This window comes from Peromyscus leucopus, chromosome 8b (assembly GCF_004664715.2).
Source record: "Peromyscus leucopus breed LL Stock chromosome 8b, UCI_PerLeu_2.1, whole genome shotgun sequence".
Classification (NCBI taxonomy): domain Eukaryota; kingdom Metazoa; phylum Chordata; class Mammalia; order Rodentia; family Cricetidae; genus Peromyscus; species Peromyscus leucopus.
Window position 1 is genome coordinate 91,178,102 of NC_051086.1, and position 14,969 is coordinate 91,193,070.

General features: G+C 51.0%; 2 protein-coding genes across 2 annotated transcripts; both read right to left on the reverse strand.

Annotated features, from left to right (window-relative positions):
- Positions 1-1,793: 1,793 nt before the first annotated feature.
- On the reverse strand, positions 1,794-8,270 carry Aoc3 (amine oxidase copper containing 3). The gene is given in 5 exon segments (XM_028856855.2): positions 1,794-2,392; positions 3,313-3,442; positions 3,817-4,102; positions 6,311-6,691; positions 6,694-8,270. Coding segments are annotated over 5 exon segments (2,289 nt in total). The 5' UTR covers positions 7,910-8,270; the 3' UTR covers positions 1,794-2,116.
- Positions 8,271-8,468: 198 nt separating this feature from the next.
- On the reverse strand, positions 8,469-14,423 carry Aoc2 (amine oxidase copper containing 2). The gene is made up of 4 exons (XM_028856866.2): positions 12,024-14,423; positions 9,830-10,115; positions 9,508-9,640; positions 8,469-9,250 (listed from the first exon to the last, which is right to left on the reverse strand). The coding sequence occupies exons 1-4, from the start codon at positions 13,612-13,614 to the stop codon at positions 8,984-8,986; spliced, it is 2,277 nt and encodes a 758-aa protein (XP_028712699.1). The 5' UTR covers positions 13,615-14,423; the 3' UTR covers positions 8,469-8,983.
- Positions 14,424-14,969: the final 546 nt, after the last annotated feature.

The following is a 14,969-nucleotide window of genomic DNA, read 5'->3' on the forward strand; positions in this document are numbered from 1 at the left end:
AAGAAAAAAAGAAAGGACAGTTCATGATTGGACCCACTTATTTATTTTGATGAAGCAATATAGTCACATGGTTCAAAATTCAGTATGTTCCCAGAATGGCATGCAGTACCCAGTGTCTGCTCTCACCCATCTCCTCCCCGGAGGTAACTGGTGTTCCTCACTTCTCAATGCAGAAATAAACAAATATGCACTTATAACCTCCTCGTTTTTAGTTTTTCTTTGGTCTTTAAAGTATTCTTTTTTTTCTCTTTATATGTATGTGTCTGTGGGGGGTATGTGCCTGAGTATAGGTCCCCATGAAGAGGACATTGGCTCTCCTGGAGCTGAAGTTACAGGTAGTCGTGAGCACTTAATATGGATGCTGGAAACCGAACTTGGGTCCCCTGCAAGAACAGTGTATCCACTCTTAACCACTGTGCCATCTCCCTGGTGCCTTTCTCTAATTTTTAGCGGTGCTGAGAATTAAGCCCAAGACCCTGTACATGATGGGCAAAAAAATATATCTATCTATTGTAAAGCTGTGCCTCGGAGCCAGGCAGTGGTGGCACATGCCAGTAATCCTTGCACTTGGGAGGCAGAGGCAGGTGGGTCTCTGTGAGTTCCACCCAGCCTGGTCTACAAAGCAAGTTCCAGGACAGCCAAGGCTGTTGCACAAAGAAATCTTTCTTAAAAAACAAAAAAAGATAAAAGAAAAACAAACACACGAAACAAAATAGCTGTGCTTCGGGTACCCTACCACTGAGCCACACTTCTAGCCCTCGGTTTTGTGAGATAAGGTCTCACTGTGTAGCTCAGTCAAGCCCCCAGCATGGAGTCTGGGATCACAGCTGTGCACCATCACATCCCTCTATATTCTCCTCCCGTTAAAAACATGAGCTGGGAATGAACCGTAAACATTTCTACATGCCCCTTCCCTCTGAAGGTTACTTCCTACTCACATGGAATGACATCTAACAGTTTTTAGCTTAGTTGGATTGCACTGTAAGACTGTCACAATGGCCTGGTCAGTCTGCTCGGGAACGATGCGCCTTGTTTCCAGTCACTTGGTGTTTCCTTGTACCCTCCCTGTCCAGATCTCAAGAAAGTCAAGCAGTGATGGGAAACCGTGAAAAGCAGGTCCCACCACGCCACGCCTTCTCTCTCTCATACTCATTTGCATGCTTGCCTCTGATTGGATGGCCCTTGGTTTGGGCGTGGAGTCTCAGGGCTTTCTGTTTCTCACCTTTGAGGTCAACACATGGTTTCTATTCCACTGCCCCAAAGTGGCTACTACAGGGCACAGAGGACGTAGTCATGCAGAGACATGGAATAAAATAACCATTTGTCATAATCCTAGCAAGTCCGAGCCACCTGCTGTCTCTAGACCGAGTGCCGAGCAGGACTGTAGTGCGGGACAACTCCTACTCTTGATACGTGGTAGATGTTAGGAGACAAACAAGCTTGGTCCTTTCCAATAAGACGTTCCATTGCACCTTTGAGATTTCCACAGCCTCGGGGCCAGAGGAAGGGACTGCAGTTGAGAAATGAGGGCTGAGAGGACACGAAGGGCAGACCTCCCTTTGGACTGAGTGGGAAATCACAGAATGTAAGAGTGAGCAGGAATCCAGGAGGTGTGGGCACGAGAGAGGAAGGAGAGATGGAAGAGGCTTAAGTGAAAAGGAGCATGGACAGGAGTCCCCTTCACAGCCCATCTCTGGATGGTCAAGACTCAGGGAGTCCCTACTTTGGGGTCTCTAGAGAATTATCCTCATTGCAGAGTCTTCAAAGTGACCATACATTTTTTAATAAAAGCCAAAAAAAAAAAAAAAAAAAAAAGAAGGAACCGTCTGAAAAAGCCCACAGCCATCACTCCAGACTCCTAGCCAGGCTACTTGTCTCCCGAGGCAGGAACTCAGTACAGCCGCTCTCAACAAAGACCAGTGTCCCTGTGGGTCGGGCATCATGCTCAGGATGTTCCAGGCAGGGAGAGAGAGACAGGAAGTGCAGCAGAAGAGAGAGGAGACATCAGAGACATATGGACGGAAGGAACCAGACGGCCCTGTACACTGCCAGCTGCTGCTGCTCTCCGCACCTCTTATCCCAGGGCCCTTGGCTAGACTGTCCATCCACGGGACACTTATTTGTGAATAAAGCCTCCATGGGAGAAGGCAGGGAGGTCTGGCGCACAGGTGGCAGTCTGGGACAAGCAAGCCAGGGGGTTGACCTCACAGGCACTGGCATCCTGGTCTCCTCGGAAATAGACAGAGTCGGCAGAGTAGATGGAGGGATCTTCATCAAAGAAGTTGTAGGGCCGGAGGAAGAAGCCCACCCCGTTCCCCACAGTCACCGTGTTGGGAACGTCTTCTGCATGTGGGATGTGCAAAAAACCAGCTGTTACCCAGGCTACCAAGTCCTAGCAGGAGAGAGAGAGAGAAAAAAAAAAAAAAAGAAGAAGAAGAAGAAGACGGTGAGGTTGACTAGACACAGCCTCCCTCCACAGTGGCCTGTTCACGAGTTCATAAATCTTGAATCTTTAAACAGTGTCTCCTTTGGATGTCCCAGAAGTCAAAACATAAAAAGCTCATTCCATTTCGGGAACAATGGCTGCCTCCTTGAGACTGGCTTGTACTTCCATCTCTGATGTTTCCCATCACAAAGCTTTTTACCTGCTCACCCCAGAGGGTGATCACCATAGGCTACTTCTGCTTTTCTTTCCTAACTCTCTGAGCCCCCAGAGTGTAACTCAGGGAAGAACTGTGGAACCGGGGCATTCGGGCCTTAGAAGGTGGGAGCCGACTGACATGTAGAATGCACCCTTCGATGCAGGGATGGAAGCTGTGGTCTGTGTTTTTCCTCTGGTAAATTCTAGCCCTCTGTGAATCCTCAGGCCTGGAAACGGCTCAGTCGACCAAGCTGGGACTTTGAGGGCTTTAGGACCCAGGATTTTGCACATGACTTCTTACCTCTGGGAGAGTCTCTCTAGGGCAGTGGCTCTCAACCTGTGGGTCACAATCCCTTTTGTGGGGTCACACATCAGATATCCTGTCTACCAGATATTTATATTATGATTCATAACAGTAGCAAAATTACAGTTATGAAGTAGCAATGAAATAATTTCATGGTTGGGCGTCACCACAACGTGAGGCGCTGTACTAAAGGGTCACAGCGTTAGGAAGGTTGAGAACCACTGCTCTAGAGGTAATGATCCCATCCAGTAACACGTAAAAGGCAGACTCCTCTTCTGAGGAGTTCGGATGGTTTTCAGGGACCCGTCTGTAAGCAGGTGAAGCTCATCCTTGTACCCGATCTCTGTTCATCCCCCCACCAGCTCACCTGCCCAGCGATGGTCTCATTATTGATGAAGTCAGTGAAATTCACAGTGGGGGTCCATGGGTCATTCTGGTTGAAGATGCTGGAGCTTCCAGGCTCCTCCTCCTTCCTCCGCGTCACAGCCAAGTGGTACCTAGAAGGGCACTGGTTAGGTTTCCACGGCCGCCAACTCCATCGTGACACCCGCTTATGATGGAGGCAAGCTCTGTGCTCTGACAGGCTTCCATACATACTCACACAGCAACGCCAGCCTGCAGAACTCCTGACACCCCACCGAAGGGTCACGTCACTCCCCTGCCATTTCACAGTACAACCCGCCCCTACCACGGGGACAGAAGAGAGCTCTTCTCTGGCGTAGGTCCTCCAAGGTGGAATGACACCCTACCCCACCCCTTGTGCCCAGACACAGGCAATGTTTGAAACAGTATGAACTGCTTCCAGGCATCCTCTGCTCCTGATGCCTCCCAGGGCTCACCTCCCCAATCTTCTCCGATCACCGCCACTCACCTCCCCCAGCTGATGGATTTCTCTATGGGGCTTTCCTGAGGCAGTGGCTCCCCAGCAAAGCTGAGTGTCTGAATGCGGTAGCCTCTCCTATGACCCCACTTGTTGCTGTGGTTACTGGCCAGGTACAGGTAGCGTGGGGTGGCACCCCCCAGGGGGAAGGCAGCCTCCTCTTCCGTCTCCAGTAGTTTCCGGGTCACCTGCAGCCTCTGTATCTGGTACTCGGGACTCCAAGGTACGTTCATGGGGACAAAAGCCATGTCCTCTGCCCAGGCCCAGTTCTTCAACCCTGTGTAAAGCGTATATGGGCAAGTCATTCGACCACTCTGGACATTTCTGGCATCCACCTGGCTTCCGAGGAGGGACCAAAGGGCATCCCAGGAGTGACTGGTTCTTTGCTTCCCTCCTTGTCCCAAGATCTCCCCAATCCTTCAGACAAAACTATCAAGCTGTAAATTGGAATATTCAGGTGCTGGAGATCAGGCTCAGCAGTTAAGAGTGCATACTGACTGCTCTTTCATAGGTCTGGAGTTTGTCTCCCAGAACCCATGCTGAGCCGCTCGAAAAGTGCCTGGAACTCCAGCTCCAGGAGGATTTCCAGGGCCATGTACAGCTCATGTACACAACCCATAGACACAGAAGTAACAACAAAAAAGAAATCGGTTTGTTTGGTTTTGTTTTTGTGTTTTGAGACCAGGTTTCTCTGTGTCGCCCTGGCTGTCCTGGAACACACTCTGTAGATCAGGCTGGCCTTGAACTCAGAGATGAGCTTGCTTTGGTTTCTCTTTCTTCCTTCCTTCCTTCCTTCCTTCCTTCCTTCCTTCCTTCCTTTCTTTCTTTCTTTCTTTCTTTCTTTCTTTCTTTCTTTCTTTCTCTCTTTCTAATTTTGTGGCCTGTGCTTATCCCTGAGGACAGAGTTGAATAAACTGTGTCACTACCCTCAGTCTCTCACAGGCTCACAGGGGTCAGAGAATCCACAGTCTGGCCCTGTAGGGTGAGGAGGCCTGAGTGAAACAGGGTCAGTGGTCCAGGAATATAGGTTCAGGCAGGGACAGGATTTCCTCAACCCCCAGGACACCATTTCTGTCTACCCTTAAAAGATATCATCAAAAGAAATGTCCTGCAAGGGCCTTCTACGTAGGAGTAACGCCTGAATTAAACCAGAAAACCTGTGGACTATGTGCCCAGGCCCTGGGAGCATGTGGGCACAGCCACAGCAGAGCACCGGGGAGACCCTCGGGGTGGGCAGAGCTGGCAGAAGGGAAGTCCTTCTGCAGGTGACATCCTGCAGGTGCCGAGAAGTCAGCAGCTGCAGCTGCAGCAGGCCGTATGCGTGGGACAGCTCTCTGTATACAGAGGGGACCCCAGAACTAAAAGCATCAAGAGTGGGCTGACACTGGGCAGTGGTGGTGACGCACACCTTTAATCCTAACACTCAAGAGGCAGAGGCAGGTGGGTCTCTGTGAGTTCAAGGCCAGCCTGGTCTACAGAGTGAGTTCCAGAACACCTAGGGCTATAGAGAAACCCTGTCTCAAAACATAGGAATGGAAAGAATGTGACTCTGTGAGAACTCTGAGCTATTTCATATTCAGAACAGAAAAAAAAAAAATCAGGTGATGATTCATTGTAGGGGAGGAAAAAGGGAAAGATGATCTTCAGGAAAATCATGCAGCCTTGGTTGTCTGTGTGACCAGAAACTCCAAGAGCCTTCTAGAACTCTCCACAGTATTTACTGTACCACTGCACTGAAGTGAATGGCGTCCAGAAAGAAATGAAAAGCCAGGGAAGAGGAGGACCCGACTCCCGAAGAAATGCAGAGGAATGGTTGTTCCAGACCTGACTTGCATGCACAGGGACTCAGCAAACCCAAACACATCCTCCAGCACTGCCACACCACAGGCCAGACAGAGCTGAGCTGGAAAACAAACAGCTGCTTGCTTGAACAGAGGCCCATGTAAGCTCAAGAGACTCTGTGAAAGCAGATCCTGCCTTCTCCCTGAGCTTAGCCATTCCCAAGATTTCCTAAGGAGGTCACACGTATAGAAACTGGCAGCTGCCGGGCAGTGGTGGTGCACGCCTTTAATCCCAGCACTTGGGAGGCAGAGGCAGGTGGATCTCTGTGAGTTCGAGGCCAGCCTGGTCTACAGAGCAAGATTCCAGGAGAGGCACAAAGTTACACAGAGAAACCCTGTCTTGAAAAACCAAAAAAAGAAAAAAAAAGAAAGAAAGAAAAAAAAAAAGAAAAAGAAAGAAAGAAAGAAAGAAAGAAAGAAAGAAAGAAAGAAAGAAAAAAGAAAGAAAGAAAGAAAGAAAGAAAGAAAGAAGGAAGGAAACTGGCAGCTTTGCACCCAGCTAGGCAGCTAAGATCCAAGTAAAACCTCGTTGCCATCTCTCTCCCAGCCAGCCCAAAAGGAAACCTGAAACCCCAAATCTTTCTTTTGTGAATGACACTTACTCCCCTCCTGGAAGACCTTATCTCCCTCTCAGGATATCTTACCTGCCACATCCAGGTCCACTTTGTAGTGAGCACTGTGGGCGTGCACCGTACCTAGCGTGTGCTCCCCAACTCGGTTTCCAAACCTTTCACCAGCACCAAAGAAGAATGCTGAGCTGATGTAGCCCGTGGCATGGAATTTGACTTCTATGGCCCCGTTGGGGTGGAAGATCATGTCCCACACATAGTCATAATTGAGCAAGGTAGCCACAGATCTGACCACGAGCACGGTCTCCGCAACACCCCCAAAATAGTGGGAGTAGAAATCTGAGTGGTGTCTCCGTAGCGGGAGGCCCTGGTTCTGTTCAAACACACAAAATGCGTCGCGTAGTGTCTTGGGTGACTGAGATTCCTGAAGGAAATGCCAGTCCATGTAGGTGGCAGGTAAGGACAGTCCACCCCACGGGTCAGGGAGGTAGAATATTTGCCAATGCCAAAGCTACCGTCCATATAGCAGGTCGTCATTGCTGCTGGAGAATTGCCACCATACAGGGCTATGGCCTCCTGGACACTGATTTCATAGGCCACTCTCTCCCCTTTGAAGCAGATATCAAAGACCCTTGGGCCACTGAAAGCTCCAAGGCCAAAAGAGAAAGTCCACAAAGAGGAGGCCACTCGACTCCCCTGGACACTGAAGCGGGGTCCCTGGGGATGAAACTGCAGAGGGGGAGCTGGACCTGGTGGCACTGAGGACTTTAGGGACCAGGACCCACCTGTGCCATTGGCTGGTATCACCACCACATTTACCAGGCCGGCCTCAAACTGGTCCTCCAGAGTAACCAGACTCTCAAAGTAGCGGCCTTGATAAAATACCTTCCGGATGGTCCATAGGGCAGGGTCCAGGGCCTTGTGGTCTATCAGCAGCTCCAAGCCAATAGGGTGTAGGTAAAAACCAGCCCCTGAGAGGTTGTAGTACAAACCGAACCAGGTGGCCCGGTCCCCTGATTGCAGACCACGGGGGGCTGAAGTCATTTTTAGCAGGTTGTGTCCCCCATGTTTGTAGAAACAGCAGTGATGGAGGAGCCCAGAAATCTTGGGCAGCTCTCTGCGGAAGATCATTTGCTCGATATCCATATACTCTCTGCCTAGCACGGGACGCCGGTAATAGGGAATAGGGCCACCATGTCGCTCCACAGTCACATCCCGCATGTAGGATGGGTGAGGCAGGGGCCCCACCACCAGCTCAGTCACATTGGGCTGGGGTTGTGCACCAAAGAAGATGATGGCCAGCGCCTCCCGGGCAGGCGGGGGCGCCCCTCTGTCCAGATGGGCCAGGGCTGCAGCCTTAGCAGGCAGCTGCAGCTCCACTGAGAAGACGCAGTTGTCCGAGGGCCGAGCCTGGGCTGCATCCACCAGCCCTGGGCCCAGGTGCTTGGTCAGAAAGGTCATCACAGCTGTCAGCTCCTCGGGGCTCAGGTCTGCAAACAGCTGGCTCTGGCCAGGAGTGGTCCAGGGCTGGGCACTGGGAAGAATGGACGGACAATGGGGAGGTTGGCTCAGTCCACCTCCATCTCCGCTCCTACCGGCTAACAAGACACAAACCAAGGCAAAAATGGTGATGACAGCCAATGCCAGAAGCACCAGGGTGGTCTTCTGGGTCATTGTTCTTGAAGACGGACAGGCGTTTTAGCAGCAGTGGACTCTCTTGGTTAGGAGTCTGGACGCTAGCAGAATGTCTTTGTTTTCTGATGCTTTTGCTGAGGGTGGGGAGCAGGGAGGCTGGAGCCGGAGCTGGGAGGCGGGTCTGAGCTGGCGGCAGTGATATCCACAGACCTTACATGGCTTTGTCCTCCAGCTTCCAAATCAGACTCTGCTCTCTGGGTCAGGGTTTGGGTTGAGAGAAGGGGGAGGAATCCAGCCTGTGCATGGAAACCCACTACCAGTAAGGAGTGGGATCTGCTCCATAGGCTTGTGCCCCTCCGACCAAGTTCCTCCCCAACTCCCACCTTCCTAGGGCCAGAAGCTTTCTCTGCTTTCACTGTGAAGTATTCTTTTGCCAAGGAAACCCCCACTTCCAGCCTCTTTCCCAAGAAACATTCCTTGGCCAGGTCTACACTCCCTCCCTGCGGATCTTTCTGTTGCTAAATTTCCTTGGCTAGGGTTCTTAATATTCTCCTGGGAACTCCACAGGCTTTAAAAAGCCAAAGAGAATAAACTCAAGTCAAAATTTTGCAAACCATTTTATTGTCAATTACACATAACAACCATTCTTTTTAGATACACACGCATAAGATAAGGCCTGGTATAATGTGAACCCCAGCAAGTTTTGAAATGGTAGGATTTGTGGTATTTTGTTTGAGTATTCCAAAAACATTTTTAAAATAAATTATCATTTAAATAACTAGGAGGAGCCGGGCGCAGTGGTGCATGTCTTTAATCCCAGTAGAGTGCAGTGGCAGAGGCAGACAGATCTCTGCCAAGTTGAAGGCAGCTTGGTCTATCTGGCAAGTTCCAGGACAGCCAGGGCTACACAGAAAGACCCTGTCCCAAACAGAAACAAACAAACAGCAAAACAAAACACAGGAGGCAAGAATCAACCCTGAAGAGGAAGCCCAAGGGTTTAGTGTGGAAAGAGGCTGTTTTCTAAGGAACAGAGGGGGGGAACCTGGGGAGGGGCAGGCAGGACAGAGGAGGTGCATGCATCTCCTTCCCTGGGGTCTTAACCACACCTCAGGCCTATAAGCCTTCATAAGAAAAGGAGGGCAAGTTAGGGGCACAGGCTGCCAGCTGTGGGGCGCAGGCCACAGGGTTGACACTGCAGAGTCCCGCATCCTGGTCCCTCTCAAAGTAGACGCTGCCAGGGGAGAGGATCGAGGGATCTTCATCGAAGAAATTGTAGGGTCGGAGCAAGAAGCCCACGCTGTTCCCCACAGTCACTGTGTTGGGGATATCCTCAGCATGGGGGATGTGCAGGAAACCGGCTGTCACCCAAGCCACCAGATCCTGTAGGAAGGAGAAGAGGGAGGGAGGCCTTTGGAGGCAAAGACTCTCCTCTTAGCTGCAGTTTTTCAAGCCCCAGACTGGCTTCTGCCTCTGCCAACCAACAGAACACCTCATGACCTATGAGGGGAGCTGGCAGTGTGCCAGTGTCCTAATTCTCCCCCCCCCCCCAGGAGGGATGACCTGTACTGGGCAGAGGCTGGATGGCCAAGATGCCAGGAAAAGAGAAGGCCTTCTCCTCTATCTCTGAAGCCACTGACCTCTCCTAAGAGGGTTTCATTGTTGATGAAGTCAGCAAAGGCCATCTTCGTCGGGGTCCGCAAGTCATTCTGGTAATAGATGCTGCTGCTGTGGCCCTCTTCCTCCTTCCTCTGGGTCACCACAAGCTGGTATCTGACCAGGAATTGTAAGAAGGTAATGTTGGAAAGATCAAAGCTTTACTGGCCTTCAAGCCCCTTGGCTCAGATTCTGAGACCATTTCCTATCCCACATCTACTTGAATCTGAAGGCAGGTCCAGGGTCCGTGAGTGCTTCTGGGGGACAAAGTCCTTCCCTCCCACCCATGCCCAGGGCCCTCCTCACCTCCCCCAGCTGAGAGCCCTCTCCATGTCGCTCTCCAAAGGTACATGGACACCAAGAGGGCTGTGGATCTGGATTCGGTACCCGCGTTGGTGGCCCCAGGCATTGGTCTGGTTGGTAGCCAGGTAAAGGTATCGAGGAAGGGGGCTCCCCCAGGAAAATGCGGCCAGGTCCTCCCTGCTCAGGACCTGCCTGGTCAGCTGTAGGCGCTGTAGCTGGTGCTCCGGGTTCCAGGGAGCTGCTACAGGCTTAAACACTGTATCTTCAGCAACCACCCAGTTTTTCAAACCTGTCAGGGTAAGGAAAGGGAGAGTTCTACACTGGGGTGAGGTTGCTTGCACAGGCTCCTTGGTCTCGTCTTGATACCTGTATTTCTGGCCTGACCAAAGGCATCAGAGTACCCTGTGCTGGGAGTCCTGCGCTTAGGCAAGTGCTAGCCTGGTTTCTTCCAACCCACTGTTTCAATCGGATAACCATCAGTCACATGTGGCTACATATATTAAAACTTCAGCTCTCCAGTCACACTAGCTGTATTTAAAGAGCTCAGTATTGCTAAGCATAGTGGTACATACCTGCAATCCAGCACCTGGGAGGCAGAGGCAGGAGATGATTGCAAAGTCAAGGCCAGACTGATCTACATAGAGAGCTCCAAGATAATCAGGGCTACCGTCTTTAAAAAAAAAAAAAAAAAAAAAAAAAGGAAAAAAGGGAGTATGTCCGAAGCCAGTCTACTATACAGAGCAACACAGTTTGAAAAAACCGCTTGGCAGTCACATACAGCTAGAGACTTTTATGGCCAGCCACAACACAGAAGGCCCTATTAGCATCGGCCTACATAGACCCTAGAACAATTTGCTTCTGACTCTCACCTTCTGAATCTCTGTGGCAAGCACAATATCGTTTTATGCCTCTGTTCAATACACGGAAAGGCACATATGCTGACTGAAACATTCCTGTGACTTGACTGCGAGAGACCGGAAGCGACCCGAAAAACCCAGTCCTCTTCCACGGCCCCTGCATATTCCTCCCAGCTCTGGGACTCCATTCTCTCAGCACAGGGGACGCTATTGCCAGTCTTTCGGATGTAAGCGTCACGGCTTTCTACTACCAAGGAGCTTCTCAAACCCTAGCATGCATCCAAACTCTGCATCTCCCAACACAGTACTTGGATCACTTTTCCCTCAAGGGTCAGGACATTTGGTTCCCTTAAATGTGACCATGATACACACATGAAAAACCTAGTATCTGGCAGCAGGCTCTTTTATGCCAAAAGCTGTTGAGAATTTTCCAATTGGAGAGTCACAGTCTAAGTATATCAGATTATAATCTATGGCCATCATGTTAATCTTTGCTCTCCTGCTCCTAACCACGCCCCACCAAAAAACCACCACCAAGTATAGTGTGCAAGACACACATGCCAGGGCTTCATGCTCAAGAGAATGTTTCACAGGACATACACTTTGTCAGACATTACGCTTGGGCAGCCACTTCCTGTTCCATCTCCACTGCCTTCCTCAGTTTCCCCAACTGTGAAATTGAGGTCTGGTAGATTTCTCTTTCTGGGTCCACATCTGTGCTTTATGAGCTTGCTTTCTCTCCTCCACAAAATCTGCCTTAGCAGCAAGCTCCAGACTTGCAGCCAGCCTATCCCAGGCTTGCTGGAAGAGGGGACTGTTCATAGTGATGACAGGAGAGGGTGGCCTTCCCCACACTGGGTCACTAACCCAGAGCTACACCCAATCCCGACACTTTCTCTCCCCACATATACAACACGGCATCCCTACTCCTACTGGAAACTCAACCTGACTTTTGGTTACCTCTGCTCAGGTCCATGCCCCACCCAGCCACCCTAAGCTCAAGTAGCCAAGTGCTGGCTGGCTCTAGCCTCATCCAATTCCCATTGGGTCAATTCACCGGCCCGGAGGGTCCCTCGAGGTAAGGGAGCCTGCCTGGCATAGCCATTCCATGTCAACTAGTTCCACAACTGGGGGGAGGGGCCAGAGGGTGGGAGCTGGGCAAAGGAAACCTCATCTTTGGCCAGATACCCAGCTGTGATTGCAGTAGCACTCAGACAATCCTCCCTTCCCCTCCTGGCAACCAGAGGGCTTAGAATGTCCTCTTCACCTCTCAGATTGCAGCCTGATCTGGGGGCTTCCTGCCCTACTCCTAATCTTCAAGCCTCAGCCCAAGAACTCACCTGCCACATCCAGGTCCAGTTTGAAGTGGAAAGCGTGTGTGTGTACTGCCCCCAGCACTCTGTCCCCCACGCGGTTCCCAAAGAGGAGGCTCTCCGTTCCTCCACTCAGGAAAGCTGTGTTGATATAGCCCGTGGCATGGACACGCCCTTCAAGCGCCCCATTTGGGTACAACATAAAGTCCCAAATGTAATCATAGTTGCCCACTGATGACACTGACCTGACCACAAGGCTCGAGCTGGCCAAACCACCATAGAAATGACCCCCAATGTAATTGTGGTGCCTTCGAAGGGGTAATCCCTGGGCCTCCTCAAATACACACACAGCCCCTGGGAGCAGGCGGACTGCCCCTGTACCTATTAGTACATGGATGTCCATCATTGTGGATTGATAGGGGCAGTCCACCCCCCGAACCAAGGCTCGGCTGTTTCGGCCAAGCCCGTAGCTGCTGTCCAGGTAACGGATCATCATCGTCTTGGGGGAATCAGCACCATAAACAGACAGGCACTCTTGGACACTGACTTCATAAGCCACACGCTCACCCTTAAACCGAATATCAAAAAGTCTCAAGCCAGTGAACACCCCATGACCGAAGGCAAATGTCCAGAGGGGGGATACCACTGAGTTTCCCTGTACATTGTACTGGGGACCCTGGGATGAGAACTGTAGAGGAGGAAGAGGGGGGTCTGGAGTGACTCGAGACCTCAGGGAGGAAGCCCCATTTGGTGTGGGTAGAGGGACCTGAACCACTTCTAGGCGGCCAGCCTTAAATTCCCATTCCAGTTGGGCCAAGTCTGCATAGTAGTGCCCAAAGTAGAAGACCTGCCGGACCACCCAGTGGGCAGGGTCCAGGGCCCTGTGGTCCAGCAGTAGCTCCAACCCCACAGGGTGAAGGAATATTCCAAGACCTGAGATGTTATGGTAGAGGGCTATCCAGGTAGCCCGGTCCCCTGAACGGAAGCCACTAGCAGAAGAATGCAGAGGTGCCAACGTGGAGCCATTGTAGTTCAAGACAGAAGCCAGAAAGGTGGGTGCCTTTGGGAACTCCACTTCTTTCAAATATCTCCAAATCTGAACATACTCAGCTGTCAGTGTGGGGCGCCGGTAATAGGGAATAGGGCCACCATGTCGCTCCACAGTCACTTCCCGCATGTAGGATGGGTGAGGCAGGGGCCCCACCACCAGCTCAGTCACATTGGGCTGGGGTTGTGCACCAAAGAAGATGATGGCCAGCGCCTCCCGGGCAGGCGGGGGCGCCCCTCTGTCCAGATGGGCCAGGGCTGCAGCCTTAGCAGGCAGCTGCAGCTCCACTGAGAAGACGCAGTTGTCCGAGGGCCGAGCCTGGGCTGCATCCACCAGCCCTGGGCCCAGGTGCTGGGTCAGAAAGGTCATCACAGCTGTCAGCTCCTCGGGGCTCAGGTCTGCAAACAGCTGGCTCTGGCCAGGATTAGTCCAGGGATGAATTCTGGGAGGTATGGAGGGACACCGAGGAGGCTGGCTGGAACTGCTTTGCCTGGTCAGCAAGACATAGGCCAGAGCAAGGACAGTAAGCAGAGAGAGCACCAGGAAGGCCAGCAGCACCTTGAGATTCATGGCTGATGCTGGGCTGCCATCAGTCCCAAGAGCCACTCTTGTCTGTGTCCGACACCACGGCAGGGCTTATATTCAGCATGATGGAGAGGAATGGACAAAACTCCACCCATGGGCTGGACAGAAAATTTCTGTCCTGTGGTTTGGCTCAAGATGTTCCTTCCACAGGCACAGCTTGTTCCTTCCCTAGACTCCGACTGCTAACTATGACATGCCATCATTTAGACAACTACCTTGTAACCTTCAACAGTTCTGAGAAGGCAACTTTGATGTGCAATCCTTTCCTTGTGTGTAACACAAGTTCTAGCAAAACGCCTGTTTGGCAGAATGGTGCCCCAACCAATAGATCCCGGATCCTCTGCCCAGTTCAGTATTAAGCACTCAGCTCTACCTGGAACCTAATGCAGTACCTGACATGGGAATCTCGGGCCTTATTCTATCCAGTCAGTGAGAAAATATTGGTTGTGGTTCGGGACTTCGTGTTCAGATTTGTACAATGAACCCATCTAAGTTGTATAGCTTAAAGGAACTACTTATCTTGAGTTTCTTGCTTATAAAAGCACAGTGGGGCATGGTCACTTATGTCTACAATCTTAGCACTCAAAGATTACTGGGAGTTCAAGACCAGCTAGACTACACAGTGAATTATAGGTCAACCTCAGTGACAACCTGCCTTAAGACATAAAACCTGCCTAAAATAAAACATAAAAGTATTCTATACATTTTGATTAAAATGTAGTAATACAGCCAGACGTGGTGGCACATGTCATTTAATTCTAGCACTCAGGAGGCAGAGTAGGTGGATCTCTGAGTTCAAGGCCAGCCTGGTCTACAACGTGAATTCCAGGACAGCTAGGACCGTTACACAGAGAAAACCAAAAAATAAAATAGCTGGGTGGCGGTGGCGCACGCCTTTAATCCCAGCACTCAGGAGGCAGAGGCAGGCGGATCTCTGAGTTTGAGGCCAGCCTGGGCCACAGAGTGAGTTCCAAGATAGCCAGAGCTGTTAAACAGAGAGACCCTGTCTTGAAAAACCAATAAAATACAGTAAAGTAAATGTGGTCATACACACAGGTGCTTAGTAATCCCACAGGGAGGCAGGCACAAGCTGCTTGCTAGCTAGTGGCACTAAGCTCTGGGACAGAACAGATAGATGCCCCTTCCTTGCTGGAGACCTTAAAGCTCTGCAGACAAAGTCTTACTGGAAAAGGGGAGGGTATTTTATTTCAGAGGGACATGAGCCTCCTATGAGCCCTTTGAGTCATTTTAAACCAATCCCTGGGGTCCCCTCAAAGAAGTTCAAGCATTATGTAGAAAGTTAAGTTATTATGACGGAAAAAGGAAAACTAGACAGGGCG

Coding starts and splice junctions, on each gene's coding strand:
- Aoc2 (XM_028856866.2), bottom strand. CDS start 13,614: ATGAATCTCAAGGTGCTGCTGGCCTTCCTGGTGCTCTCTCTGCTTACT. Junction 10,116..12,023: donor ACTGGACCTGGATGTGGCAG/GTGAGTTCTTGG, acceptor TTACCCTGACAG/GTTTGAAAAACTGGGTGGTT. Junction 9,641..9,829: donor AGGGCTCTCAGCTGGGGGAG/GTGAGGAGGGCC, acceptor ATTCCTGGTCAG/ATACCAGCTTGTGGTGACCC.